General features: G+C 37.7%; 1 protein-coding gene across 1 annotated transcript in view; it reads left to right on the top strand.

Moving 5' to 3' along the window:
- The first annotated feature begins 843 nt into the window (after window positions 1-843).
- BRIP1 (BRCA1 interacting helicase 1) overlaps window positions 844-11497 on the top strand; it is a 167549-nt gene continuing 156895 nt past the window's right edge. Inside the window, 4 exon segments of the mRNA XM_058560489.1 lie at window positions 844-1031; window positions 2961-3081; window positions 4311-4422; window positions 6590-6763. Of these exon segments, the coding sequence (XP_058416472.1) occupies window positions 2986-3081; window positions 4311-4422; window positions 6590-6763 (382 nt within the window). The 5' untranslated portion in view covers window positions 844-1031; window positions 2961-2985.

Here is an 11497-nt window from a genome sequence, read left to right as displayed (position 1 = left end):
CAGTAAAAGTGCAAGTGAGGCAAACAAATCAACTCGCCTTCTGCTGCTTCCCCCTCTGCAAACCTCTCCCCAAACTGTCTCAGGTTTTGCTTTTTTGAGACATTAGTATTTGAGCCAAGTTTAGGCTATATAGAATTTTAAAAAATCACAATTTGGCGAGATCATGATGAACTCCCTACCTTTGAGGGAACTGAAGTGTAGTTCTTGGCAAAGAAGAATAAACTGGTTTTAGGAGGGACAGAAGGCAGACAAGCCTTAATGGAGGTAGAAGAGACCTGGTGCTGGAGAGCTCGGGAGCGTTTCTCTGGTTGAATCTGGTATCCGGGAAAGCCTCGAATAATATTATGAGATACTGTAGCCAGTTGTCAACGAACCTTTTCGCCTAGTGGGGCTCAGTAGTCTGGCAATTCCCGCCTCCGTCTTTGCGACATCCTGGCTACGCTGAAGTTCGGAAATTGGAATTGAGTGGCACTGATGAATGCTCAGAGAAGAACTCGGCAAGGCTTAGAGGTGTTTCCTCTCCGTCGGTCTACAGACCTTTAGAATGAGACTTCGAGTTTCCAAGGAAACTGATGCACGGGTTAAATCACTGGTTTCAAAAGTCAAACAGAGAAGACGCTTTTCCTTTAAATCCTGGGATTTGCGCGAGTCGTTCACTCTTTCGGCGTTCGCCTTCCGGTGCCGCCAAGTACCTTGAGTCTATTCTTATTGCGGAGGCTTCCATTGGGTGCCAGGGTTCTCGCCCCCTAACCTCCCGCCGGGATTGGTTGCTTGATTTCTGGTCTAGCAGGTGATTGGGTGCTGGGAGTCCAGGGGGCGGGAGGCGGGAATTCGTCCGCGAAAGCGTTGTTGAGGGAACGGATGAGAGCTGGAGGAGAGAACAGGTGAAGCGGCCCCGAGTCCGCGCTCAGGCCCGGGGAGTAGTACCCCAGTGAGGAAGAGAGAGAGGTTTGTGACCTTTCTTCCCTGCCAGGGCTCCGCTTTCTTTGCTCGCAGACCAGTCGGCGCTGCTTCGGTTTTCCTCAGAGCAGGCAAGTCTGTCTCTCGTGGGGAGGGCGCCAAGCCTGCCGGAAGGGTGCCTTCAGCTCTCGCCCGACCTCCTTGCAGGCCCATTGTGTTGACTTGATCATCAGGGCTCGGGGATCTAAACACGCTGAGAGGGGAGGGAAGTATGAGGAAGAAAACCTGGGGAGAGGGCGCCTGGCCTTACCTCTTTGGAGCAGAGGCGTGTTACTACTCCGGGACCCCGCGTTAACTCTTGGCGGCAGGGGGCGACGGCGGGAGGCAGATCGGTTTTTTTTTTTTTGGTCCTTTATTCACTGTATGGGGGAAGCTGCCTCATGTTGAGATGCATGTTGCCCCCGCTGGGACGGTGGATGGATTGATTTCTAGGTTATATCTGAGTACCTAGGCCAGCGTTGAGTTGTTGGTGCGGATTAAGAGGTTAGATTCCACCAAATCTCATTCTCAAGAGTTTCACAGATAGAATCACAAGATATTAGAACTGGAGAATACCTGAGGATAGTGGTTCTTAACTTCTTTCGGAACACATAAGCTAGGGGTAAGGCTACTGTTGGCTTCATAATCTATTGCTATTTTAACCATCTCTCCATCCCCAGATTGAATTTACCATTTTTTTTCACTATTGCAAATAATTCCTCAGTTGATAACACTGTATATCATTTTCCCCTCTATTTTCATTTACTTAGGACATAGTTCTGGAAATGAGAAATCTGTGGACTTTCTTCAGATAATTGCAGCCATGCACGAAAACTTCCGCACGCACTATCAAGAGATCACAGTCTCTGAATTACGTCTTTGTGTCCTAGCTTAAGAAAAGGAGGCTTAGAAGAGGGGGAGATTAAAGTAGATCACTTCCTCTCTGTCAGATACTGGAGTTTAGGCACATTCTGTACATCACCTTATTTAATTCTTAACTCAGTGCTAATTTTCATAAAACTCTACCAGGTAGGTAATATCTCCATTTCACAGATGAAGAAACAGGCTTTGAGAAGGTTAAGTGATTCACACAGTGGAATCGAACTTAGGTTTGCCTTACTCCAAACCCCATCTTCTTTTCAGTTATACCCTTCTGACCTTTAAATAAGAATTATTGAGGGCCGGCCAGTGGCTTAGCGGTTAAGTGCGCGGGCTCCACTGCTGGCGGCCCGGGTTCGGATCCCGGCGCGCACCGACGCACCGCTTGTCTGGCCATGCTGAGGCCGTGTCCCACATGCAGCAACTAGAAGGATGTGCAGCTATGACATACAACTATCTACTGGGGCTTTGGGGAAAAAAAGGAGGAGGACTGGCAATAGATGTTAGCTCAGAGCCCGTGTTCCTCAGCAAAAAAAAAAAAGAGGAGGATTAGCTGGGATGTTAGCTCAGGGCTGATCTCCCTCACAAAAAAAAAAAAAAAAGAATTATTGAGCACCTACTATGTGCCAAGGCACTTTCTCCCTTACAACATTTTTTAACATTTTTTTTTTTTTTTTGTGAGGCCGGACAAGCGGTGCGTCGGTGCGCGCCGGGATCCGAACCCCGGGGCCACCAGCAGTGGAGCCCGCGCACTTAACCGCTAAGCCACGGGCCGGCCCAACAACAACAGTTTTTAAGTGAGGGATTGTTACAGATACAGTTCTTAGTCTAGAGAAGTGAAGAGACGTGATCAAGGGAACATACGTAAATTGTTGTCAGAACCTGATCTAGCACCTATACCTCCTAACTCCTGGTCCACAGCTTTGGCAGAGTAGGGCTGCAAATCCAGATTTGTCAGATTCCCAGATGTGTTCTCAACCGCTGTGGTTTATGAGACTAGGAAATTCTTTTACTTCCGTTTGTCTTGTTTATAGATTTATTAAATCCAATTTTTATTTCTAGACTTCTGTCCTAGTGTTGGGTATCTGGTTTCCTTTGAATGACATTGTTTCTATATTTATTTTCATTTCTGTTGCAGTTAGGAATCTGAAGTAAAAACAAGAAAGCATGACGTCTTCAATATGGTCTGAATATACAATTGGTGGAGTGAAGATTAATTTTCCTTGTAAAGCTTATCCATCACAGCTTGCTATGATGAATTCTGTACGTATTTTTCAGCAGTTATTTTAAGTCTTTTTTAAGATACAGATGCTTATAATTCATAACATGCTTTGAGTCTGTGACTACATTCATTTTCTCAGACAGTAGATGGATTGAAAATGTTTGCTGGATTCACTGAAGAACATCTAACCTTTGGAAAAATGATACTGATCACTACTAAACTGTATCTGGTTAGGAGGAAAAGGAGAATATTCTGAAAAATATTCTTAGCCCATTTCGAACTTCTATGTACTTTACAGAATTACCGCTTTCTACAGAGTATTTACTGTCTTTTACACAATACTATATTTCTCACCATATTTTTTTGAGATATTTCAATCATATGGAAAGTTAATATACAAACATGAGTAAACCAACTTTCCAGCTTTGTTAAATCTTAATGTTTTGCCATATTTACTTTATACCTTGTTTATGAGTAACAAGATTACTAGTATCCTGAATTTATTCTTTTTCTTTCTTAGCCATGATTTTGTGCTTTGATTTCCTATGTAGGTGTCCATAAACAATATAGAGGATTACTTTACATGTTTTTAAACTTCGCACAATGATATACTATAGTATATCTTTATTCAGAGCTTGATTTTTTTTTGCTTGACATTATTTTTAAGATATAGCCCTGTTGCTTGTTAATCAATTTTCATTGCTGTATAGTATTCCATTGTATGACTATACCAGAAATTTTTAATCTATTTTCCTTTTGATAGACATTTAGGTTGTTTACAGTCTTTTGCAATTATAAACAATGCTGCTGTGAACTTTCTCATGCATGTTTTCTTGTGTTCATTTGGGAAGAAGTTTTGAGTATATACATAGGATTTGCTGGTGTGTATCTTCAGCTTTAGTAAAATTGTTAATTTCTGTACAAAGTGGTTGTAGCCATTTACACTCCCCCTAGCAGTATCCCTCATTAAGTTTTCCTTAAAGATGATAGTGTATTCTAGTTTTACAGAAACGATGGTGCTTGCATCATTCAGGCACCAATTGCTTTTTTTCATTTCTTTTGTGCTTGATATGCTTTTAAGTCCAACGTAATTTTAGGGAGAGGTATAAAGGAATAAGGTCAAGGTTTAACTAAATGCCAGTTCTCCCTTTTGCTATTGCTATGTTCCCTGAAGTGCAACCTTACTTCTGGTTGTATTTGTACTTCTGATGGAAAGAGACTCTAATGAAGTAAATTGTTTATTGATTTTTTATTGTTTTTGTATCATTAGATTGTCAGAGGATTAAATAGTAAGCAACATTGTTTGTTGGAGAGCCCTACAGGAAGTGGGAAAAGCTTAGCCTTACTTTGTTCTGCTTTAGCATGGCAACAATCTCTTAGTGGTAAGTACTTGGTTGTTTTCTTCAGGTTGCTTATTGGGACCTGAAAAAGATATAACAAAGTACTTTTTATCCAGAATGATTCAACCATGTTCTAGCTAATTTAAATATTGTTTTAAGATTTTTTTTGATAAGTCGTCTTCCAAGAGTTTCAATATAGCACAATATGTTCAATTAACTGTAAAACAATTTTGAACATAATGTAGTCCTTTATTTGGTGATTCAGAGTATACATAAGAATCTTAGAATGCTTAGAATTATTATTATGAAAATAATTATGATAATTTGTATGTAAGAGATGGGATTGTCATGATACTATATACAAACAATTGCTTTTTTTGAGTAAGTCCTTTAATGTATTTGCTTATCTGTCACTTCCTCATAACATTAGAACATGGAATATATAAAAAAGAAAACATTCTAGTTGATCTTTCTACTTTTTCGGATTCCAGATAAGCAGTTTATTGTAATACTGTTTTTATGAATTCATATTATTTCCCATTACTTTTACTTTATTTACTAGCAAATGCCTAGTAACATTTGCTTTTATGAAAGATTAATATACATAATGAATCTGAAATACAATATTGGATACATTTCAGTGACATAATTAGATGGCTTTGACTTAAAGTATTAGAAGAATTTAAAGTTAACCATGGGTGTGTGTGTAGGGGTGTGTTTGTGTGTACATATATATGTTTTTTATTTTTTATTTATTTATTTTTTTTGTGAGGGAGATCAGCCCTGAGCTAACATCCATGCTAATCTTCCTCTTTTTGCTGAGGAAAACCGGCTCTGAGCTAACATCTATTGCCAATCCTCCTCCTTTTTTCCCCAAAGCCCCAGTAGATTGTTGTATATCATAGTTGCACATCCTTCTAGTTGCTATATATGGGACGCGGCCTCAGCATGGCCGGAGAAGCGGTGCGTCGGTGCATGCCTGGGATCCGAACCCAGGCCGCCAGTAGCGGAGCGCGAGCACTTAATCGCTAAGCCACAGGGCCGGCCCCATATATATGTTTTTTAAAAGGAATTGTTTGTGCTACTGATAAGATTGTATTAAAAGTAAAAAGTAAAAATTTTATAGGCTTTTGGTTGTGCATTTTGATTGTTACTGATGTTAATCTTTGGGGAAAAATGAGATTATCTGTTAATAACTTAAAATTTTAATGGGAGACTCTGGAAAATAGAATTAGTAGGATTTATGTAGTATGGGAAAATACAGATGGGAAAATAATATCAGTACTGTTTATAGAAAATAAAATAAATTATTCAGTTTTTTTTTTAGTACCTATGAATTGTTTATTTATACATGTAGGCACACAATGTAGACCTGTTACAAGTCTGTATTATATTTAGTATTAAAAATTATCTATTTTATTTGATATTGACCTTAAAATATATTTTGATACATTATCAGAATTGATACGTTGTGAAACCTGTTTCTATTTGAAATAGAAGTATAATGTGGGAATGATTTAAGTTTCTAATTCTCATTTAGAGAGATAGCAGTAATTAAGAATATACTTAGGGCCGGCCTGGTGGCGCAAGTGGTTAAGTGTGCGCGCTCTGCTTCGGTGGCCCAGGGTTTGCAGGTTCGGATCCCCGGCGTGCACAGACGCACCGCTTGTCAAGCCATGCTGTGACGGCGTCCTTTACAACGTGGAGGAAGATGGGCACAGATGTTAGCTCAGAGCTGGTCTTCCTCAGTAAAAAAAAAAAAAAAAGGGGGAGGATTGGCATCAGATGTTAGCTCAGGGCTGATCTTCCTCATAAAAAAAAGAAAAGAATATACTTAGGTTTTTATTTTAATCCTCACTGCTTGATATTTTAATAAATCTCAATATAAATGAATACTCGAGTGATTGTGCCTTTATTACATTATTAATCTTTGACTATCATATTTTTGTAAGTTATGTAAATTGATGATAACTTCTCTATAAATGTTTCTGGCGTAAGTGTTTCTCTCTTGTACTAATTTGTTGCTGCAGATAGGGTGACCAGCGTGTCCACATTTGCCAAGTACTTTCGTGGTTTTAGCACTGAAAATCTTACATCCTGGGAAACGTCCCAATCCTGGGCAAATTGGGGTGGTTGCTCACTCTAGCTGTAGAGGAAGATTAATATTTTTTTAATTATAAATATTCTAAATAAGTTCTTTCATTTTTAGGGAAGCCAGTGGATGAAAGCTTAAGTAAAAAAGCTGAAGTACCATTGTCATGTTGTTGTACATGCCATTCAGAGAATCTTACAAACAATGACGTGAACCAAGTGACTTCACATCATTTCAACAGTCCAAGTACACCACCTTCTAAAAGAAATGGCACTTCATTAACTTGTCAAGGTAGTTTATATTTTTGCCTAGGTTTGTTGGTGTCTGTAATAGCAAACTTAATTATTGCTTACTTATTATAGTCCAGATATCCTTGGACTATTTTATTCTTGGCTTGACTTTTAATTTATTTAGACATTTTTTTAGCTTAAATCATTTTTTGAAGAAGGTGAGGCAAAATAAATGATATTCAGAAACTGATGTTATTTGGAAGCAGTATTGTTAATTATAGGTTAGAATTTTATAAAACATTGATTTATATTGCAAGACAAAATCTAATTAGCCTCATTCTTTGTTGATAAATTTGCATGAACTTCTGAAGCCAGTATCCTACATGAGGGTCAGGTATATTTTAAGTATGATCCTTAAATAGTTCTTATTAGATTTATTTAAGAGAAATATATTAAGAATAACATAAGATTATTAATTTTTAAAAAATATTTCTTCAGCTTTGACTATATGGAAAGGACTGATCGTTATTTGCCTATACCAGAAACCTAGGAGACATCCTGTACACTTCGCTCTACCTCATTTCTCCATGCAAATCTCTATTTCCCCATTGATACCTCCCTGGTCCAAACTGCCATCTCTTGTTTAGAGCATGCAATAACTTCTTTTCCTGCTTTCACTCATGCCATTCCTTAACTAATAACTGGCAGGGAGAAAAGAGGTTGCCATGACTGACTTAGATCTGAACAGTATCCACTTAAAATCAAGGATGGAGTCATCTTCCTCTAAGGCACATGACTGCGTGTGGAGGAGGGTGGCTGCTTGAACTAAAGTGTGAATCTGTTAGGAGTGAGGAAGAGGAGGTGGAATAGATACTGGAGGGGTGACCAGTAGTGTCGCCTACACCCTTGTTGACTATTAGCCCTTTTGGCTTTCTTTGCATTCCTTCAAAGGGTCATGCTTTCTCCTGCCTCAGAGCCTTTGCTTGTGTCAGTGTCTCTTCTGAGGAATGTTACATCTTCAACTTGTCACTCTGCTCTTCTATTAGGTCTCAGCTTAAATGTCACTTCCTTGAAGAAGCCATCCTGACCTTTCTGTTAGATCAGATTTGGTTTCCCTATTATATTCTGTCATCTCACTGTGTATCTCCTGTCACAGTTTGTATTGTTTGTCTGTGTGCATCTTTTATTAATCTCTTGTTTCCCCTAGCAGACTATATACTCTGTGAGGTCAGGGACTGTGTCAGTTTGCTTACCATTGTATCCCTAGAACCTAGCAGAATGCTTGGCATATAGTTGGTGCTAGATAAATATTTGTTGTATGAATGAATGGAATTGATTTTGAGCTAAATATAAGAACTCTGGTTTATAATAACCTGTATTTTTTTAAAAACACCTTTATTTAAATATACTTGATATAAACTATTTATTTAAATGGTACACTTTGATAAGTTTTGACATAAGTATACCTCCATGAAACTTGCGTCAGATAGTGAACATATCCATCACCTTCAAAGTTTTCTCATGCCCCTTTGTTATTCCTCCTCCCTACCCCTCCATGACTCACTGTCCCCAATCACTAATTTGCTTTCTATCACTATAGATTAGTTTGCATTTTCTAGAGTTTATGTAAATAGAATCATACAATTTGTACACTTATTATGTGTAGCTTCTTTCACTTAACGTAATTCTTTTGAAATTCATCTATGTTGTTGCATGTATCAACAGTTTGTTCCTTTGTATTGCTGAGTAATATTGTATTGTATGGATATACTACAGCTTTATCCAGTTACCTGTTGATGTATATTTGAGTTGTTTCTAGTTTGGGGCTATTACAAATAAAGCTGCTATGAACATTGTGTATAAGTCTTTGTTATGGACATATGCTTTCATTTTTCTGGGTAAATACCTAAGAGTGGAATGACGGGATCACTTATGTTTAGCTTTTTAAGAAACTTCCAAACTGTTTCCCAAAGTGGTTATACCATTTTACATTCCCACCGATGGTGTCTGAGAGTTCCCGTTACTCTACATCTTTGGCAACACTTGGTATGGTCCGTCTTTTTAGCCATTCTCATAGGTGTGTAGTGGTATCTCATTGTGGTTTTAATTTGCGTTTCCCTAATGACTTATGATGTTGAGCATCTTTTCATGTGTTTATTAGCCATCTATATGTCTTCTCTGATGAAATGTCTATTCAAATCTTTTGCCTGTTTTTGTTTCTTTTCTTATTGGTAAGTTTTGAGAGTTCTTTATATATTTTGAGTACAAGTTTTTTTTTAATCAAATACAGTGTTAGATTTTACTTTTAGGTTTAAGATCCATTTTGAGTTAATTTTTGTATGTGGTATGAGATATGGATCCAAGTTCATTGATTTTGCATATGGATATCTCATTGTTCAGCACCGTTTATTGAAAAGGCTGTCTTTTATCCACTGCATTGCCTTTGTGCCTTTGTAAAAAATCAGTTGTTTGTTATTATATACACAACTTGCATTTTAACATTATTGTGAGTTAGACTATTAGAATAGTCTCTTGAAGGATCAGATGGGGTAAATCAGGGTTGTATTCTGATATTCTCTTTATATTTTTAAGTAAATTCTTTAATAAGATATAGCCTAAGTACAGAAAAGTGCACAAATCCTAAGTATATAGCTTGATGAATTTTCACAAAGTAAACACACTCGTGTAACTACCACCTGGATAAAAAATAGGACATTACCAACACCCCAGAGGCCCTTCTCATATTCTTTTGCAGTCACTATCCTTTCTCTCCATAGGTAATTGCTTTCCTCCCCTCTGTCACCACTGATGAATTTTGCCTGTGAGGAAATGAAATTACATCTGTACTCTTCTGTCTGTCTATTTTTGCTTAATGTTGTATTTCTGAGATTCATTCATGTTGTTGCATGTAGTAGTAGTTCTTGTTGCTGTATGTTATTTCCTTCTGTGAATATATCACAATTTATTAGTCCATTCTACCTAATTAGACATTTGGGTGGTTTCTACCTTAGGTTTTTAATGCTATTATGAACATTCTTGTTCATTCTGGTGCAAATATATAAGTATTCTCTATTACATATACACCTAGGAATGGAATTGCTGGTCATAGTCTATGCATATGTTCAGCTATAGTAGAGACTGCCAACATTTTCCAAAGTGGTTGAACCAGTTTATGTAGCCCCTTGCCCTACATCCAATAGTATGTGGAAGTTACATTGTTCAACATTCTTGTTAGCAGTTGATATTTCCAGTCTTTTAAAATTTTAGCCATTCTGGTGCATGTGTGGTGGTCTCGTGAGTTTTTTTTTTTTTTTTTTGAATAAGTTAGGTCCTTTTTTATTCAATCTGACAATCTTCACCTTTTTTTTTTTTTTTGGTGAGGAAGATTGGCTCTAAGCTAAGATGTGTGCCCGTGTTCCTCCATTTTGTATGTGGGACACCACCACAGCATGGCTTGATGAGCAGTGCATCTGTCCACGCCTGGGATTCAAACCTATGAATCCCGGGCTGCCAAAGCAGAGCAAGCAAACTTAACCACTACACCACCAGGCTTACCCCTGTTCTCGTGAGTTTTAATTGGTATTTTTCTGGTAGCTAATGAGGTTGAGCATCTTTTTATATGTATATTGGTCATTTGAATATCCCCTTTAGTGAATTGCCGATTCAAGTTGTTTGCCCATTTTTCTGCTGGGTTGTTTTTTTACTGGTTCCTAAGAGGCTTTTTTAAAAAATGTATTCTGAATATATCTTTTTTCTTTATAACTTTGTATTTTAAAGACTTAACTCCTTCAATAAGCTTCCTGCAAACTCCCCTGCTCTAAAGAACAGGAAGATAAGCCTTTTTGTATATGCAGATAATATGATTTTTTTTTTTTAATAAATTGGGGTCAATCTTATTTGGCACATAGCAGTTCAGTTTTTCTAAAACTAACTTATTGTTTTTGGTAGAGCCTCCCTACCTTTAATGGGCCCATACAAAGTTGCAGAGCTCAAAATTGCATGTCTGTTCTAAAATACTTATGTAAATGCAAAGGACTAAGAATAGCCAAGACACTTTTTAAGAAGCAGGTCAAGGTGAGAAGACTTGATCTATGAGATATCCTGATTTATTATATATAAAGCTATGGTAATTAAAGCGGTTTGGTATTAGCACAGTGGTAGACCAGTGGAAACCAATAGGGAACCTAAATTCAGTTCCACATGTATCCAGAAACTTGATTTTTTTTTTTTAATAGAAGTTTCCTACAGAGCAGAGGGCAAAGGAGAGACTTTTCTATAAGTGGTGCTGGGACTGTTGGATATCCATATGGAAAAAATTGAAACTGAAGCCCTACTTTACTCCATACACAAAAATCCATTCCAGGTAGATCAAAGACCTAAGTATGAAAGGCAGAACTATTAAGATTTTAGAATATAGTGGTTTTCAAGCGATGCTCTTATGAGTCTTAGGAAGAAACATGGCTTGTAGGGGGAAGGGGACAGTGGATCAGGGAAGTTGTAGGTCTTTCATCCTATTTTGGAAATTTTAAACAATATTTCTTTAAAAAATATAGTCCTCCTCAGAAAAAGCTTGAAAACCGGTGCGGTGTGGCATAGATTCACTTCTGTGTTTGTGCAAACTCAAACTTGTTTTTTGAAAATAGTATTGGACCTGCCTATAGGGCTTTCTCCCCTAATAGTCTATAAATCCTTTAAGGCCAGGGACTGTTTTTATTTTTCATGTTTTTTTCCATGGTGTCTGGAATTGTATGGACTCAATAAAATAAATGCTCATTAAATGAATTCAAGCGCTGGG

This window comes from Diceros bicornis, chromosome 18, assembly GCF_020826845.1.
Source record: "Diceros bicornis minor isolate mBicDic1 chromosome 18, mDicBic1.mat.cur, whole genome shotgun sequence".
NCBI classification, from domain to species: domain Eukaryota; kingdom Metazoa; phylum Chordata; class Mammalia; order Perissodactyla; family Rhinocerotidae; genus Diceros; species Diceros bicornis.
Note: the sequence above shows the minus strand (reverse complement) of the source record. Positions and strands in the feature narration are given on the sequence as shown.